We start from the raw sequence: 18,571 nt of genomic DNA, 5'->3' as shown, positions 1-18,571 counted from the left end.
TTGCACGATCGATTCGATCGTGGTTAGTTAATTGTTCGGTTCCGTATTTTTATGAGGGGGAAGAAAGAAACGATCATTTCGGAGGAGCTGGTGACTTTAATTAAAAGTAGTTTGTCTACATTTGCGGAAGAGCTTTTAGAATTCTTCCAAAGGCATCCATAAATTCTATGGAGAGGTTAGAACTGTTTTAGGAAAAGCGCCCCCTATTGACCTGAATCTGTTTTATCGTGTTTGACGGGACGCTTAAAAGAAGAGTAAAATTTAAATTTATTTGTTATTTATAACAAATAATTATATCGTACTTTTTTATAATTTTTTTTTTTTAATCTGAATCTATATCTCTTATTTTTTTCTCTTTTTTTTTTTTTTTTACAATTTCCATTCTTCTTACTTTTCGAAAATTTCTCTGTACTGAACTGAATTTCTCGAAAAGAGAAAATTTCTCGCTTTACTTTCCTCTCAATTTTCCGAAAAACACAATTAGTCCACTTACCTACAATATTTCTATTGTCAATTTCTAATACTAGCATAATTCTAACCTAAATTCACTCTTTTTTTCAAAATTTAAAACTTTTTCAAGAAGAATGCAATTTTTCTATATCCTTGTAATATTTCTAATCCTACATTCCAATCCTACACATAATCCCAATTTCAAGTCACGATTACTATTTGTCACCAAGAAGATGAAGTCCCTATCTTACAAGTCCCTAGGAATCACGTGACTACCTCCATGGCGCTCGAGCGCCAAAATGGCGCAGGCTTACCAATTCACATCCTAACCTATTTCACACGTTCCTAATGCTCAGCTAACAATGAGAAAATTCGCTGGTTGGAGATGCTGGTTTAAATGAAAAAGAACTGTGATGAATTCAATATACAATTATATTTTACAAATGAACACTACGATAAATGAATTTAATATTCGTAAATCATTGAAGATTATTAAGTTCTAAGTACAAAGATCTTTTTTGTAATCAACTTTTAAATACTTCTCGTACAAACTTATTAAACTTAAGCGTAAGAATCTACAGAAATTAAATTTCACTCGAACAATCAAAAACAGATTACAAAAACGAAAATAATCCACATGGACGAAAATCGAACCTTGAGCATCGTCCTTTGATCTTCACCAAGTTCGAAAAGTTTATTCTCCTCCCCCTCCACGAGAAAGAGCGCCACGGTGGTAAGCACACGGTGAACAACACTTCCACCAATCCATCCAATCCTCCCCTCATCGTTTCATCCCCCATCTGGCGATCTACTCCTCCTCTCTTTGTTCCCAGAACGAAGAGCAATCAACGTTGGATGAAGCTGCGCACCACCGTCCAATTGTCATCCGCCATCTCGACGATCCAGAAGAAACCTCCGTTGAAGCGGGAGGACTCGTTCCTGAAGAGGTTCTCGACCAGGCAGATACCCGAGAGCCAGGAGACGTTGGACACGGGCGAGGGCGAAGGGGACGCGGCCGACGACAAGGATTCGAGCGGCAGGCGACGAAGGAGGCCGCGAAGGTTGCAGAGGCCGCCGAAAACCGTGGTCAACCCGGACGAGAACTTTTATTATTACTGGCTGATGCTACTCTCCGCCTGCGTGTTGTACAATCTGTGGACGTTGATCGTGCGCCAAAGTTTGCCCGAGTTGCAGGCGGTCGCGCCCGCCACGTGGCTCGCCTGCGACGGTTTCACGGACCTGGTCTTCTTTCTCGACGTTGCCGTGCAATTCCGTACCGGTTACCTCGAGCAAGGTTTGATGGTGTACAACAGCAAGAAGCTGGCCGGCCATTACCTCAAGTCGAAGTCGTTCGTGCTGGACCTGCTGGCCCTGTTGCCCCTCGACCTCCTCCAGGTGAATCTGGGCAGCAACCCGATGCTCAGGTTCCCGAGGTTTCTCAAGATATATCGGGTGTACAATTATTACTACATGGTCGAGTCGAGGACGGTCTACCCGAATCTGTGGCGCGTGTTGAATCTGATACACATACTGCTTATACTGGCGCACTGGTTCGGCTGCTTTTACTACTTGCTCAGCGAGGCGGAAGGATTCCAAGGGGACTGGGTCTACCCGTACAGGCCGGGGGAGTACGCGACCCTGACCAGGAAGTATCTCGGCTCGCTCTACTGGTCCACCCTCACCCTCACCACGATCGGCGACCTACCCACGCCGGAGACCAACGCCGAGTGAGTGATAATGTCTCTACGACTGTACACGCCTCTTCTTCTATTTTGTTCTTTCCTTTTCTTCGATTTTGGTTTTGGTTTTTTTTTTTTTTTTTGGTCTTCTTGCGTGTCAGGTGGGTGCGAGAGAATTGTTTCGTTATCTCTTGATGATGGTTCGAGAAAAATGTCTTTTTAGACGAGGTTGGCTCGAAAGGGATAATTATTGGATATTTTATGCATTTTTTACAAGTTGAATAATTCAAGTTAAGGTTAGGTTAGATTGCGCAGGATGATTCTGGCAAAGTGTTTGTTATGTGAGAAAGTAGTTTCAAATCGAAGTTGTACAGTAAAGAATAATTATTACGTTTGTACGATTACATTTGTGCATTTTGTACAAGTGTTTAATTTAAGTTAGAATGAGTCTAATTAATTTTGCCTAAATTTCTCGTAAAATACTTGTTACAAAAGTAAATATTTCGAACAAAAATTACAAAAAAAAAAGAATAACTATCACAATAATTTTAGGTTAGGTTAGACAGGATGATTGTTTAAATTCGTATAGTACGAGAAATGGATAATTTGTACGGTTATTTTATGCCAAGTTGGATCAAACTACGTGAGAAATAGAACGATTTAATAAACGTACCATGCCACAACGATTATTCAACAACTCGATCTCACAGAAATCGAATATATTTAAATCCACAAATTTCCAGAAACATTTTACATAGTTTGAACGTTGCCAAGTTCCAAATATATCTGCACCCATCTAACACGCATATTTTTCACACATATATATATATATTGTATATCTCTTTATACATCTTTCTTTTATCTCTTTGTGGGCTTGACAATTCTTTCGCCTTTTACACATGCAATACTCTTGTACGTGTCTGTTGTCCGTTTGCTCGCCGGTTAGACGGTTATTCGTTCAAGTGTTCGCCACACAAGGCGCTGCCATCTCTAACTAGATATCACCCAATCGACACTTGAGACTTGAGAGAGAATGGAATACCGCAGCGTCGTTGATTTGTACACAGGCACAGTCTGTCGGATTTACACGGATATTCTGCACCGGTTTTTGACAAAGCGAAAACCGTTTCCAATGTGGGTAGAAACGGTAAATTCTGAGAATTTGCGGGTGATTTTTGACAAGTTGGGAGTTTGAGGAATTCGGGGTGGGGGGGGGGGGAGGGAAGTGGGTCGCGGGGAATTTAAATTAGGTCGGGATTCGAGTCGTGTTGAAATCGGTGTTTGTAGCGTAAGTACATCGAAATAGGATTACGATTGAAGAAGAGAACAGAAAGATAATCCTGGAATAAATACATCCGCAGGAGAAAACAATTTTTCATGCGTATTTATTTTTCTTTTTTTTTTTTTTTTTTTTTTTTTCTGTTTCATCCGAGAAAACTTTTCAAACTTGGACAAAGTATCGAGCGATTTAATATAGTTACGGAAGGATTTGTTTTTTTTTTTTTTTTTAAATATTGGACAATTATTATTTAAATTGAATTTTATTTCGGCCTCGTTTTATTTCTCCATTCGGATATCTTGAAAAAGATATACTAGAAGAAATGATCAAATTTGAAAAACAATCGATCTGTCATAACGAATCGCACGATATTCCATCATACATTGTCGTCGCTATATAACGTATATTTTTAAATCGGGCCACCAAGCCAAAATATTAGAATTAATTGTTTCGATTCGTTATTCGAATTACTAAATCCTTTATATCGTGTATAAAGTACGTCCAATCGATGCATGCAAATATCGTGCAACTGATCGAGACGATGGCAAATATCATTCGAATAATCGACAAATCCGGACGAAATATCCAAGAAATCGGTCGTGACACTCCTTCAAATACATTTCCTCGAGTTGAGGGGGGAGGGGAGGGGGTAAGCCTCTTTAGAATCGTGAAAAAGCAAACAAGCTCGACTAAGCTCGGATAATCGGATAGAGCCGATGAATATGGAAAAGTAAATCCAACTACCTATTCTCTTTCCCCCCCTCCCCCTCCCCCCTTCGTTTGTTTCCCCCTCTTCTTCCTTTTTTTCTTTCTTCTTTTTTTTTTTTTTTTAATTTTATTTCTCGTAACATCGTTCTCGTTCTCTCTCGATCGAGAGAATCGGCTTTCCCGATAAATTCGATGACAAAAAAAGGATCTGATAACGTCGCGTGTTCGAATTTTCCATTAATTGCTCTTAAACGTTTCAGTTATAAAGTGGAGTAGTTAGTGGTGAGTGAAAAAAAAAAAAAAAAAAAAAAAAGAAGAAGAAGAGGGAGGGAAATTGAATTAGCTCGCGCGTATAAATTTCGATCTGTTAAAGGCGATGGAGGCAAATGATCAATTTGCGTCCGCATTCGCGATAAAGCGAATTCGAGGATCGCATAAAATGAGAGAAAAATATATCTGTTATAAAAAATATTCATTTGTGTAATTGGATAATTGAACAATGTTTGTTTATCCGTTGCTAACGAGTTTGAATTAACGATTCGAAAGAATGTTCTTGTGAATGTTGAGCGTTTTAATTCTTGTTCTGTGAAATAAAGGTGACGTTATCGATCGAGAAATAAAGTAGAGTTACCGATCGCGTCGAAAAGAATAAAAATTAGTGATATATGGAAAAAGAATTTTATATGATAATGAACGTATAATCGGATTAAGAAATATAAATCGAAGATTTTTTGAAAATTAATTTCAATCAATTTTGTTATTATTCTTACTGTCGTTTAATTTTATAATAAGAGTAATAAAGATCGATGTTGAAAAGGTAACAAGGATCGATCGAAGGAAGAGGAATAAACTGTTGTAATATGTAATATACGATGAAAGTTCCCCTTTATACGGTTAAATGTGGTGTCTTTTAAGTGGTGCTGCCATTCTGAAGCAATTCAAAAGGCTCGAAAGAAAGTAGTACTTACAGAATTTTAACCAGGTTCTAAGCATATTTTATTCACTGCAACATTATAACGTGAGTGGGGCTGCAAAGTAGGGGAGAAGTTAGAAGAACTTGAAGAGTTAAAGACGACCACTTTAAATCTGAAACATCTAATAGTAATCTGGATGTACCACAAGTTTCCTCATTTTCACAATTCATTTTTTGAGGTTATGAATCGAGACGTGTTATAAGTAATAATTAATTGATATCAAAATCGTCTTCAAAATCATTCATAACGTGTTTCTAACCTATTTCGAAACTATGCATAATTTTTTAGTATAGTTTATTTTCCTCATTTGTAATAATTATAAACGAATATATGCATAGAATGCAAAAGATGGAAAAGTGAATAAAAAAAATTGCAAGTCATAAAAAGTATTATTACATTAATATTTGTTGGCGATATTTCTACATATACATCTACACACGACGTTAAGTGAAACTTGAATATATCGCGTTGAAAATTTAAAGTCGACATCTTTGCCTTTCGAGGTTAAGTCGGGCTGCCACTTTGGACGCGTGACATAATAAGATTTTCTAGCATGTTGCCGATAGCTTAGGGTCGCGTACATTCGCTTTTCGTCGTCTTGGAAACCATTTCCCCTCGAAATATTCGTCAAAATTCGTCAGAGTGATGCCTGCGTGCGAGCGATCCGTCCACGTTCGAAGGAAAGCGCGGGAAAATTCAAACGCAGTTTACAGTGACGTTAATAAGGGATACGATAATATCGGTGATGCAACTATTCTCGAAACATTTCTAAGGCTTTTCCACGTGTCAAACTGTCTTTAGGTAGGGAGAAATGTGATTACTTGAATCACAATGTGATTCTTAAGTAATAATCGTTGTTCTTACATCGATTTTATTTGAATAATTCGATCGAGGATAAGAGAGTATATTGCATATACTTGATCGTAATAAATATATATTTATCAATTGTTTCGATGACTATTATCAATTTTAAAATAAATTCGACGAACAAAATCAATCTAATTTTAACGTAATTAACAACGATCCATCTCTCGATTTTTAATTCCATAACGGATCGTATTTAAAAATCTAACGGATCAATTTTTCATATGGACAGTTTAGCCGACATGGAATCGAATTAGAAGCATGATATTTGCGTGGAATCCAATTAGCATAATCCAATAAGATATTCCAATATCTTTTTCTACTACGATTTGACTTCGTCTTATCGACGTCTTATATATTTCTTTTCGCATATTTTGCTTTTCGTATACGATTTTTTATAGATATTTATCTATAGTACAGGAATTTTTTTTTCTGAGTATATTTTCTTTGCCTTTCTCCCCTTTTTTTAAACGAAGAATTAAAGATCGAACAAAAGAATTTTTCAAACGGAACAATCAAATTTGACCATCTTTTGTTTTTTCTTTACTATTTGCCTTTGTGCTTTTGCGTCTCTTTTTGCCATCGTGTATCGCGAATTGAAGTTAATTCACTAATAGAAAACACGAGGACGTGAATGAAAGGGGCAAAAGGAAAGATCAGAAACACGGCGAGTTCAATCTGATAAAGTAAGACAAAAATGGAAAGCTACGATACGTTGGAAAAGTAGAATAATTCAATCTGAAAGTGAAAGAAATAAAAGAGATAGGTGTCACAAAGGGATGAAAAGTCCATAAAAGTCCAAAAGGGTCAAAATTTAAAAGATAGAGAAAAGGGGGGGGGGAGGAGGAAAGGAGTAAAAATGCAATAAAAAGAAAGACGAAAGGAAAGGATAATTATACAATTCTCTACAATTCCTCTTCAAATTTAACCTTAATTTTAGTGCCCATTTTATAAAACTCATTTTCCCAATTAATCTTCGTCGTTTGTTAGGAAAAATTAGCAAAATTAAAAAAGTTTAAAGAACAAGTAAGAATTATTAATACAACATTCTAATAATATACATCGAGCTTCTAATTTAGAATTCAGATTCGATGGTAATGTAGGCAGCCACCTACGTCAAAACCCGACCTGCAACGTAACCCCAAACCGAATAACTTCCAATTTATATTTCAAAAACTGTCACAAAAGCGCAAATATCAACATTTTCTATCAATTAATACATCTTTTCTCCTTTTTTTTTTTATCAACTTTTCAACATACAATTAACATACAATTGAGAGATGGCTGAAGATTTCTAAAGGTTAATTAGAGGAATGACCTTTACCTAACGTGTATCAAGGTCGAGATCATCATCGAGCCGATTTACCTGGGAGAATCTCGAAAGGTCATATACGGGATGAAAAAAGAAAGAAAAAGGAAAAGTCGATTGGAAATAAACCACGGCCCTCTTATAATTACACAAAAATGCATTTTCGAACGTGTGTAAGAAGTTTCTCTTTTAAAGGTGGCCGGTTCTTTGTCAAAAATCAAACGAGAACATCAGTGAAATCCATTAAAAACCTTAACGTAATTCGATTATAACGACAACGACGAATCGCGTATACACACAAACAGCTAAACTAACTTCCTCGCGTATCGTCGCTCACGAATTGCAGAAACGTTAATTTAAAAAAAAAAAAAAAAAAGAGGGGGGGGAGGGGAATAGAAAAATTGGGAGAGAATCGTTAGAAGAAACGAAAAGACACGCGGGATTCCATTTTCTCTTAAGGAAGCTCCAAGCTCCCTTAGCGAACCAGATAGATGCCTAGGAATTAGACTCGTGAAGCGGCCTTGTTGTTGTTGTGTTGGCAGAGTCGTAGCGGGCGGCAATCCCCGGAGCCTCGCCCGTCGTGGCCGACTGTCCCGGCTTCTGCAGTTCAAGCATAACGGAGGGTATCTGTATCGTTTCCAGAATTCAAATAAAACGAGATCTGTGCAAAAAAAAAAAGAAAAAATGCGAAAAGAGAAAAATTCGAGAGAAAAAATAGGGAGGGGGAGGGGAGGGGGAGGGGGAATAGGATTTCGAATTTCGAGAAAGAAAAAAAATAGATCGAGAGAGAGAGAGAGAGAGAGAGAATGGAGAAACGATCGTGGAAACGTGGCGGTAAACTTGCGATTGAGATTGAACGTTGGAACCATCGTGTGTTGCGAGAGACGTAAGAGTGAGAGAGAGAGAGAGAGGGGTATGAAACGAGGAATGAAAGTGACGGGAGAGCGATTGGTTTCGCGAACGTGAGGAGAAAGGTTGATTGGGCGAAGGAGAAGGCGAGTGCGTGAATGGTCGATCGAGAGGAATCGATGGAGGAGATGCGATTGGTACGTTCGAATTTCCCGCGCGAGTAATGGCGAAGCCATTTTCTTTTTTTCGCCTTTCGGATACAAAGGTATAAATTTTTCATTTGCCTATACTTTGGACTTTCTTCCAATGTGGATGTGATTTTTTTTTTTTTTTTTAGGGGGGACTCGCGAGTTTGTTTTGAAGGACTGATAGGAAGATTGTTTTTAAAAATTACGAATTAATATGGATCGATATTGAACGAATATTTCAGAAATTACATATTTCATACCTCTTTGGCATTGATTTAGGATTGAAAATTTGTCTTCTAGGATTCAATTTCTTTTTTCTTTTTTTTTTATTCAACTAGATTCAGATATTTCAATATTGCTCTACTTCGATAATCGAAGTATTTTTCTCCTCCGATTGTATTTAAAATACGTTTCAAAAAATTATATAACTAAAACACGTGATACAATTATCTCTCGTGTGCACCACATTTTTTCAACATCCAATGTAACGCATCACAGCGTTCCAAAAAAATAGAATCGGACTGGCTTCCATTCTGCTTTCCACCGTCGCGATTATCAACCGCGTTATAAAACAGGTAACCTTGTCTCGTGAACTCTTTTTCGAACGTTTTATGATAAAATTCAAAAAAAAAAAGGGAAAAAACGAGAGAAATAAAACACCATCGTCATCCTCGATCACAAATAAAATATTAAAAAAGAGATTATTTAAACTACTAAAACTATTTAACCAAAATCATTCATCAAATTTCTTAACTCTTTGTGTCAATATCCTCGGTCAAAGCTAAATATCCATCGTCACAATGTGTATGTATAAATATATTCCAAAAAAAAAAAAAAAAAAAAAAAAAAAAAAAAAGTACCCCTACTCCCCCAATCGGCGGGGTGATAACCGAAATTCGTTATTCACACGCGGTTGAATTTACGCGTGGCGCCTGGGGGCGGCTTTCACGCAAGCAAATCAGAGTATTATTCATGTCCCGTTGGCCGGGTGAGCCTTTGACGACGGGACAAGGGGCGGCAAAGCCGGCAATTACTCTTTGTCCGGGGGAAGGTATCGGTAAATAGGTGTCGACGGTGCACCGACACGAGCGGAAACGCCTTCTCCTATCTCTCGCGTATCTCCTGCGTGATCGATGAAACCGGTTTCCACCACGCAATAGCCGCGGATCGATCGCAGGACGAAGAGAGAGAGAGAGAGAGAGAGAGAGAGAGAGAGAGATAGATAGATAGAGAGAGAGAGAGATCGGTCCACCACTCTCTTGATAACCGGAGGAGGGAGAAGGAAGGAAGGAAGGAAGGAAGGAAGAAAGAAAGGAAGAAAGGAATTACGCGGAAGAGGGTAGAGAAGAGTTTTCTTGGTGGAAGAAGGAACGGTCGTAAGGATCGAGAGATAAGCGGGAGAGGGATGCGTGATGGAAGATGGAATGGGAGGATAGTTTTTGCTCCCCCTTGCGCGATCGAGCAGATATTATTAGAGGAATTTTACGAGTCACGAGTCATACGGATACTGGTAAATTATACAGGGTGTTTCGTACGAGATGGTACGAATTTTTTGTTTTTTGCACATTGAGGATTTAAGAGGATTCGTTACGTTTCCTAAATTAAAGATGGGTCAACGAAGGCTGTGATAAATTCATTTGTACAGGACTTTAGTCTCGAATTATTGTAATTTCGAGACTGTATTTTGTGCCACAAGTTGGATAGTTTGGAAAAGGCCGAATAAAAATAATTTGTTACACACAGAGTATTTCATATTTTCGCGAAAAATCATTTGTTCATGGAGAAAACAATATCGATCGTTCGTTTCAAAAAATTTCCCTAGATCGAGAAACCTCCATACTAAATCGAGAATTCTCTATACTATACTGTCGTACCAATATTAACTCGATACTTCGAATTTCCCTAGATCGATTCTCCATAGTATCGTAACAATATTAACTCTCGATTAGCTCGAAATTTCTTGAAGTAGTAGAAATCTATATTATCGATATGCCATCACGGCGATATTAATCATCCATTTGTTTATTATACTCGTATAAAAGGTTTCGGCTAACAAATCCATGTGCGATTCGCGCGGATCAATTAGGCAGGCATTATTTCCACCATGCATAAAAGCTCTGATTAATAGATAGGGGACGTAATCTGATTTAGATCCCCCTCGCGATCGTGAAATTCGGATTGCAAATAATACGTGAAAACTCATGGTTTATAGCGGATAGAATTCGAGTCACATTCCGTTATCGCGGGATCGTTTATTGTCGATCCAGATGCTTCCATATATTGGCCGACTAATGTATATTTATCATATCGGAACCGAATTCGAAAGCAGATTTCTCGAAATCGATTTTACGGCAGGTATAATGTAAAATATAATATAATGTAGATGCATACTGAAGTGTGTTGTAAATAGAGAAATATATAGAATAAAGGATAACGATTATTGCATAGGTGATTGAGATATAATAGATTATCTGGTTAAACATCTTCTGTGTCGTGATCATTTTAATAGTATTTGATTAAAAATATTAGAGTAATTGTACTATTATTATTTTAATTATTTTACATGAGATTATGCGAATTAGACATTTGATCATTGATTTATATGGCGAGTAAAGATTACATATGAGTAATTAAAATTATTATACTCTTAAATTTACTATTTTTAATACTGTGAATTAAAATAGAAGAAACCTTTTTTGAAGGAATGCATTTAATTTCGAGGTTCTGGATAGATATCATGCTATTTCTCACAATCCTTTTAAATTGAAGAATTTAGAATTTTTAATTTTCAAAAAAAAAGAAAAAAAGAAATAATTTTGACAATTTTTATAGAAATTCCAGTTGTTATGGATCAATTACATATCTGTAATTATAAAATAAATTTAGAAATATATATAATTTGTATATATCACAATTTATTTCAATTTATTAAATTATTCAAATATATACGTATAGTAAATTAAATATATTGATAATTTAATTTGATGTTTATCTTAGAATTTTTTTAATATCAAAAATTATTTTATATAAATCAATAACTTGATTGTTTGAATTCCATAAACGTAAAAAACAAAAACGTTATAAATAGCATTAATCAAACAAATATCTTTCATTCAGAGTATAATTATAAAATAAAAAAATAAAAAAATAAAGAACAAGATTGTAGAATTTCTTTTATAAAATTATTATTAATTAGGAGAGAAAATAATCAAATAATAACGATAGCTTCATCGAATATCTCGTTCAACAGTAGAGAACAAATCAATGGAAACTATTATTCATAAGAGTGATGCATGAATAGCTCGATAACTCACGAATCAACGCGAGACAACAGGTACAGTTAATTACTGCTTGTTTCATAATTGTCACTAGATACGTGACACTTTGCCATCTTGGTTATCGTGCTTTCAATATTACAGTCAGCTAAACCAGTATTATGTAAAGCTTATGACCTGGACTCTTAGATAACGTTCATACTCCTATTTTGTCGTCCCAATATACAACAAGTTTGATTTCATGAGTAGGAGGTTCTTGACCTTTTAGATGTTTGGCGAGATATGATGTATGATACGAAATAATTTAACAAATTTTGGAAACTGTGAAATGCATTTTGTAAAAATGCTATTAGAAATTTGTAAATTTATTTTTAAATTTATTTTAATTTTCTAAAATTATTATATATTCATTTTTATTAAAAAAAAATTTTGGAAATGGAATTGAACAAAATTTGTAAATAAGTATTATAAAAATTGGAAACATAAATTTTTGCAAATAAGAGAATAATTTAAGAAATTTCTTTATGTTTATTTAAAATGAATTCTTAAAAAAAAAACTGAATTCAAATATTATTATGCGTAAAGAATCAAATAACATTGCACCACATTGCAACAGTTCTTTTCTTTGAAAAGAGACAAGTATTTCATTTAAACTTTCTCCCTTGAAACTTTACATAACTTGTGAATTATTTAAAATATTAATCTAAGTTTCCACGTATAATTCCAATTCAAAATAATCCAATACGAAATAATATAACTATGTTTAACTTTTTTATTACATCAATATTTGAATAAGAATACCGATAAAAAAAATATTATGCAAAATTCTTGATTAAAATTTATATAATGACCAAAAAAATGAATTATATTAATTTTTTAATTAACGAATTTGCATCATTGTCATAAAATAGAATTCAGGACAATAGAATAATTAAAGTCATTCAAAGGATATTCGCGATCATTTGAAAGCTATTCAAGATCATTTCGTGATTATTTTAGTCACTTAACGTCATTCAAATGCACTTTATGGCCGTTCGAGAGCATGTCAAAATCAATTAATTGTTAGATGTCCTAGTTTTAAACGATCGAAAAACATAACCTAATCTAACCTAAACTATATCTTTTATAAATAAATATAATGTATAAAGAAAATTTTAACAAATTTTCTTCTTAAAAAAGAAAAAAAAGTTATCAGAATGATATATCAAAGCATTAAATATTAACCATAAATTTATAAAAAAAATATATATATATAATATATATAAAATCAAATATTTCGATATTTTAAAACATCGAATGTACAAATCAAATATAAAGATAAATAATATTAATATATCATATTACGATATCAAAAAAAGAATTTCAACTTACAATTAATAATTTTTAACCTCACGTGACAAGACGTACAGTAGTTCACTATTTAAAATCTGAATATTCAATATATCGCTACTTCCAATATTGCACAGTCACTCATTCGTACGAACATATTACAAAGTCACAGATCATGCTTTATAAGACAATCAACTTAACACGTTTAATATAGAAGAATTTGAATGAAAAATTTATCAGCCACGAAAAATTTGTATGAAATCCACGGAATATCTACGGTTTCATCACGATTGACAAAACGACAAAACGACAAAATGACACGATGATGCGACGAACAAATGCGTTCCTCAAATCGATATTATCGAGTTTCACGATATCTCGAAATCTCGATCGATTTTCCCTCGATGCGTCAATCGTTTCGTGAGGATTAGGCATTAGTCGAAATTTTATCGAAACTCATCTTTTTTTTTCTGTTTTTTTTTTTTATTTTAATATCCATAATGGAATGGTTCTGATTAAAAAATACAGAAAATTATGGTTAGGAAATTTTTTTTTTTAAATATTATACTGCAGATAGATTCAATCATAGCAATTTTCAGGATACTATATACAAGATGTAAATAGTGGCTGATAATTAATATAAAAATAATGTATACATACATATATATACATATGTTACAAGGAAATTTTAAAAAATTTGATATTTTTGTGTATATATAGAATGTGAACTATACATAAAGAAATTTATCTTTTTATGTAAAATCTTTTTGAGAATCTCAAATTTTTTTCATATTTTATATAATTTTAGTGAGAAATGTTTTTTTATAACAAAATATTTGATTAAAAAACAAAAATTATAATACATTTTATAAAATATTGAAACTTTAAAAAATTCTTTCATATGTAATTCATTATGTTTCATATTATATTCATGAAATTTTATATAATACAGAATTATTCATCCTATTTTTCTCAGATATTTAAAAACATTTTTTAATATTATCAATACTAATATATTATTATATGCAATAATTCAATATCTAAAAAATAAAAAATAATCTAAATTTAGCAAGATTTTTTCCCAGTACATTTAATTTTGTTCATTCAATTAAGTTTTGTGATATCCAATATATTTTCTTCTTCTGCTTTACAATGACTTCATACAAACTTATAATCTGTCAAAAAGAAAAGAAAAATCCATTAACTTAAATCATCCTCAAAAAAAAAAGAAGAAAAAGGAGAAAAACTTGCACAACAAAGATCCAAGATCCTTTGGCAGGCTGAAAGTTGAAAGGTGAAACGATCCTTGTCTTAATTTCTTCATCCGATCTCAATACTTCTGAAAGTCTCTAAAAGATTGCTGTTCACAAGGGATGGACATTGAAGACATCATAAAATTTTCGGTCGATGTGAGCGTGTCGTTGAACGGGTATCGACGACAAAGGGGAATGTTCTTCTCGGAACGGTGAAACCCATCCTTTATCGGTGGCATTTCGAATTCCGGCCTAGCTCTATTACAAACGGTCCTAACCCGCGGTCGACGACAGTCGATTCCATCTAATTTGAATAATACCTTGGCGAATATTCTATCGGCCAATGGTAGATCCATCCCCTTCCATGGAATTTTCATTCGTTCTTCGATCGAGCGTATTAAGTACTGGCAAGAAGCTCAACGGTGTCTTGAAGCGTTCTTCATTGTCATGCAATTGGAACTTACTTATCTTGCTTCGTAGCAGGTGTTATTACAATGGAACCTCGATTACTGAAACATTAATAGATTTTGAGAATAGTGACAAGTGATATTTTTAATGTGGTTCTTATAATTTCAATTAAAATTTTTCGATGTAACATTTATATGTATTATAATTTAATTAATTAGATATTTAATTGGTTATGAGAGAAAAAAAATTGTATGGAAAGATATATTTTAGATAGAAAATATATTCGGATCAGATCGGAAAATTTCGGGCGTCATCGACGAAATCTCGATTATTGCTGATTCACAATCGATTAAATCAAGTATTGAATAACACGATATATTACGATCTTGGCCGAACTTTTTTAATTTTAACTTTTAAAATTAAAGATCCTTATTATAAAATTAATATTTCTAATTAGATTTGTTTCTCTAAGGGTAATCCATAAAAAATCTTTTACTTTTTTTGTATTAAACATAATTTTTTATTACATGGTTCTTTTCTAATGTTATATTTATTGTGTATCTATATTCAAGTAAAGATTAATATTTTTTGATAAAATTAATTGATATGTACTTCAATTATTATACGTTAATTGTTGCTATGAATCACGTGGAAATTAATAAAATAAATGCATTCTAGATTTGTGATACTTCATCATAATGTATTTATGTGGTGTCATACAATGATATGGTTGTTATGTAATAATTCATTATAAATTTCAATTAATTTCCCAAAGATAATTATAATTTTCAGAAGAACGAATAAAAAAATATCTGAAAAATATTCTTTCTATCCATTCATTTTTAAAAATTAATCAACAAATTAATAAATTAATATTTCCTTTATTGCCATGAAAATAAATAATCGTTTTTTATTATCGCGAATAAAAAATTTTTATACAAGAAATGAACAAAAGATTGAAATTGTTCTTAATATCAAAAAATATCTATATTGCAACAACGTTAACAAAATTACCTCGGTATCGAATCACAGTTGTCCACAAGCTAATAAACCGAAATTGGCACTCAATTTCAGAGATAAAGGGTGCACTTCCAATAGAGAGTAATTCAGTGACATTAAACTATAGTATTCGTCGATAGCTCGGGAATATCCTCGATATTGTTAACCTTATCTTCCTCATCGGTTCGCTATCGTAATGGCGGTCCGATCGAAAGAAATTCGACCGATAGAGGGCAGGCATGGACAATTCATTTGCAGAAGTTTCGAAAGGAAACTAGGAAGGGCGCTAGGATAAAATATTCTATGGTCGATCTTTGAATTGTGATGTGTTTGTACTTTTTGGATGGAGTTTACTGCGCGAATAATTTCGAGGTTAGACGAGTTCTATTTTCTTATTTCTTACAATAAAATGATTATGGAATGAAACATTGTTATTTTAGAGAAATGGATAAAAAATTTCTCTAAAATGAAAAGATTGATTTAATAGAGATGAATTAATAGGTTAAGGTGAATAGAGGCAATAAAAAGAATAAACAATGAATAATTTTTAGATATAAAATTGAAAATTATATTAAAATTTTAATTACTTATAGATAGAATGAAAGAGAATAATATTAGACGAGAAAGATCAAAATTTGCATATTGTTCTTATGAGACAAATTTGTATAAAGAAATCACATAATTTATATTTTACAAAACATTACAAAAAACTATAACCTAACATAATAGAAGAAAAATAAAATCTTTAAAAGTTTTAATTTTAATTATTTATCAAAAAAATTAAAGATCTTGAGTTTTTATATATTTTTATTAAGTATATCAATCAATTTGTTGAAATTTTTAACAATTTACTTTATACATTTAATTTTGTCTTTCTTCAATGAATCTGCTATCAATTTAACAGTAAAAATATTAAATTTTTATTTACAAGTTAGTTATTTTTTCACTTCTTTATCAAAAAAAAGATAACTTGACACTGAATACAAATATTGATCTTGCATAAAAATGGCAATTCATCTGAGAAATATAATCATATAATCTTTTTTCCAAGTCAAATAGAACGTTTTACACAGGGAATTTGCTAAGGGAAAACAAAAGAATGAAATTTTTATGATAATTTTCAAGCTCGAGTTCAATATTTTAATGAAATTCCTATGTTTGATTTTAATTATAACATTACGTGAAAAATTACGTGTAAAAGGAAGAAATCGTAATTGAAAGTTTAAAAACTTGAACATCCAGGAAATTTGCAATGCTATTACGTTCTCAATGAACGTCGAGATTAACTTCATTAGACACTTATCTTAGAAGGACTTGTTACTTGGTAATTATCAACGTTGCGAAAATAATTTTATTATCAAGGGGGACATGAATTTCAATGTGAAATTAAGGAAGAAGATTTTCATTCCGTTTCTTCTGAAAAATAATTTGCATATCAGGGAAGTGGAAAGTAATTTTCAAGAAATGCTTACTTTCTTGCCACAAAATTAATGCAAATTCATCTGAATTTTAATCTTATACTCAATAATTCCTCTAATAATTTAACAGATTGAGATTTTTTTAAATAAATTGAATATTTCGTGTAAATTGTTAAATTGAAAAGTTTTGATAAAATTTAAATTGAGTTTTCAATATTTCAAATATTCGTTTAAAATAAAAATATATACTGAAATTAATTTAAATAATTTAATAAAAAATATTTTAAAACGTGTTAATTCCTTATTATTAATATTACGAGAAATATTAAACATATATCGATGCATAAATTTTCGATACACATATACATCGATCATAAATTTTTCAATATTTAATAACTTAAAAATTTATCAAATGATAATTTAATATGCAATATTAAACCTTGATTAAAAAAGACATATAAAAAAAAATATTACACGAAATATATTTTATTATTTACATGAAAATTTTTATTGTTTTCATTTCTCGTATTGCACTTTGAATTGATAAAGTAAAAATTCATTCGAATATAATACTATATGAAATTTAATTTTATATAGTAATATACAATTCAGATATTTCTAAATAATCCATCATTATCTCAAGAATTCGTTTCTCCTAAATACTGTAAGTTTACTATAATTTCTATTACAAAATTCTAACAAAAAGTTTTCAACATCCTCGCACCTTACTCTGAATTACTTAATTACGATTAGATACATATATATAGATTTCCCAGAGCAAGAATAATATAATTAAAAAAAAAAATCTAATATCTTTTAAAAAAAAATATCTTAGGAAAATCTTTTAACAAGAAATCATTAATAAAATTTTTTTAATCTTATAAAATAATGAATAATAAACAACATTCAAAAATTTCAACGAGTAAAAATTTCAAAAAAATATAACGAAACGGAAAATCATGATTGGAAAAAACAAGGAACGTACCACGCCATAAAGCCGGTTTCGTATCCAATAACCATCGAGTTTTGAAAAAAAAAAAAAAAAAAAAAAAGAAATCCCCGAAGAGAAAGGAGTCGACGGATAAGCCCGCGCGATATTTCGCAGCTGGCTTAAATGAAAACCTTAGTGGCTGGAAGCGGGTAACCAAGTCGAAGCCTGGCTTCCATCGAAATAAAATTAATCGAGGACTTACGACTACGTTTCTCGTCGTAATTCCACCCCGATTTGACACTTCCATCCAACAACCGATGCAATTTCCACTGAGAGAGATCGAATTTTCCCGCGCAAGTGTTCACCCCCCACTCTACGCGAGAATTAATAACACGTCACGTGACACATTGTCGGTCGCATTGTGCCATCCGTGGACAAAGAGATAAGGAAAATGCGATACCGGACGACCAATTGTTTCATTTCGAGACCATTGATCGCGTAAAGTTAGGTTAGAACGAAGTATATCGTAAATTGGATTTAAAACTATTTCTTTTTTTTTTTTTTTTCGAAATGAAAATGTTAAGGAAAAAAAATTAGGTTAGATTAGATTAGATTAAGTTAGGTTAGTAATTTAAAGTTTGGTGAATGAAGATTGGAT

At 32.5% G+C, this 18,571-nt stretch overlaps 1 protein-coding gene and 1 long non-coding RNA gene across 3 annotated transcripts in view; one reads left to right on the top strand and one right to left on the bottom strand.

Annotated features, from left to right (window-relative positions):
• LOC100867793 (uncharacterized) overlaps positions 1–18,571 on the top strand; it is a 63,470-nt gene that overhangs the window by 20,975 nt on the left and 23,924 nt on the right. The window contains exon 3 of the mRNA XM_086913387.1: positions 1,284–2,177. Coding sequence (XP_086769513.1) covers positions 1,284–2,177 — 894 coding nt within the window. The remainder of the gene's footprint in view (positions 1–1,283; positions 2,178–18,571) is intronic.
• Positions 4,410–15,809, bottom strand: LOC105737268 (uncharacterized). 2 transcript variants are annotated; one of them, XR_015293668.1, is made up of 4 exons: positions 15,580–15,809; positions 14,156–14,666; positions 12,947–14,079; positions 4,410–7,924 (listed from the first exon to the last, which is right to left on the bottom strand). It is a non-coding gene; the product is annotated as an uncharacterized LOC105737268 (long non-coding RNA). The 2 variants fall into 2 exon arrangements; XR_015293669.1 differs by lacking the exon at positions 4,410–7,924 and adding an exon at positions 11,615–11,896.

The sequence above is a fragment of the Apis florea genome, unplaced genomic scaffold (genome assembly GCF_048593485.1).
Source record: "Apis florea isolate Af1SG1 unplaced genomic scaffold, ASM4859348v1 contig_3496_pilon, whole genome shotgun sequence".
Taxonomy (NCBI): domain Eukaryota; kingdom Metazoa; phylum Arthropoda; class Insecta; order Hymenoptera; family Apidae; genus Apis; species Apis florea.
This window is presented reverse-complemented; position numbering and strand designations above follow the sequence as displayed.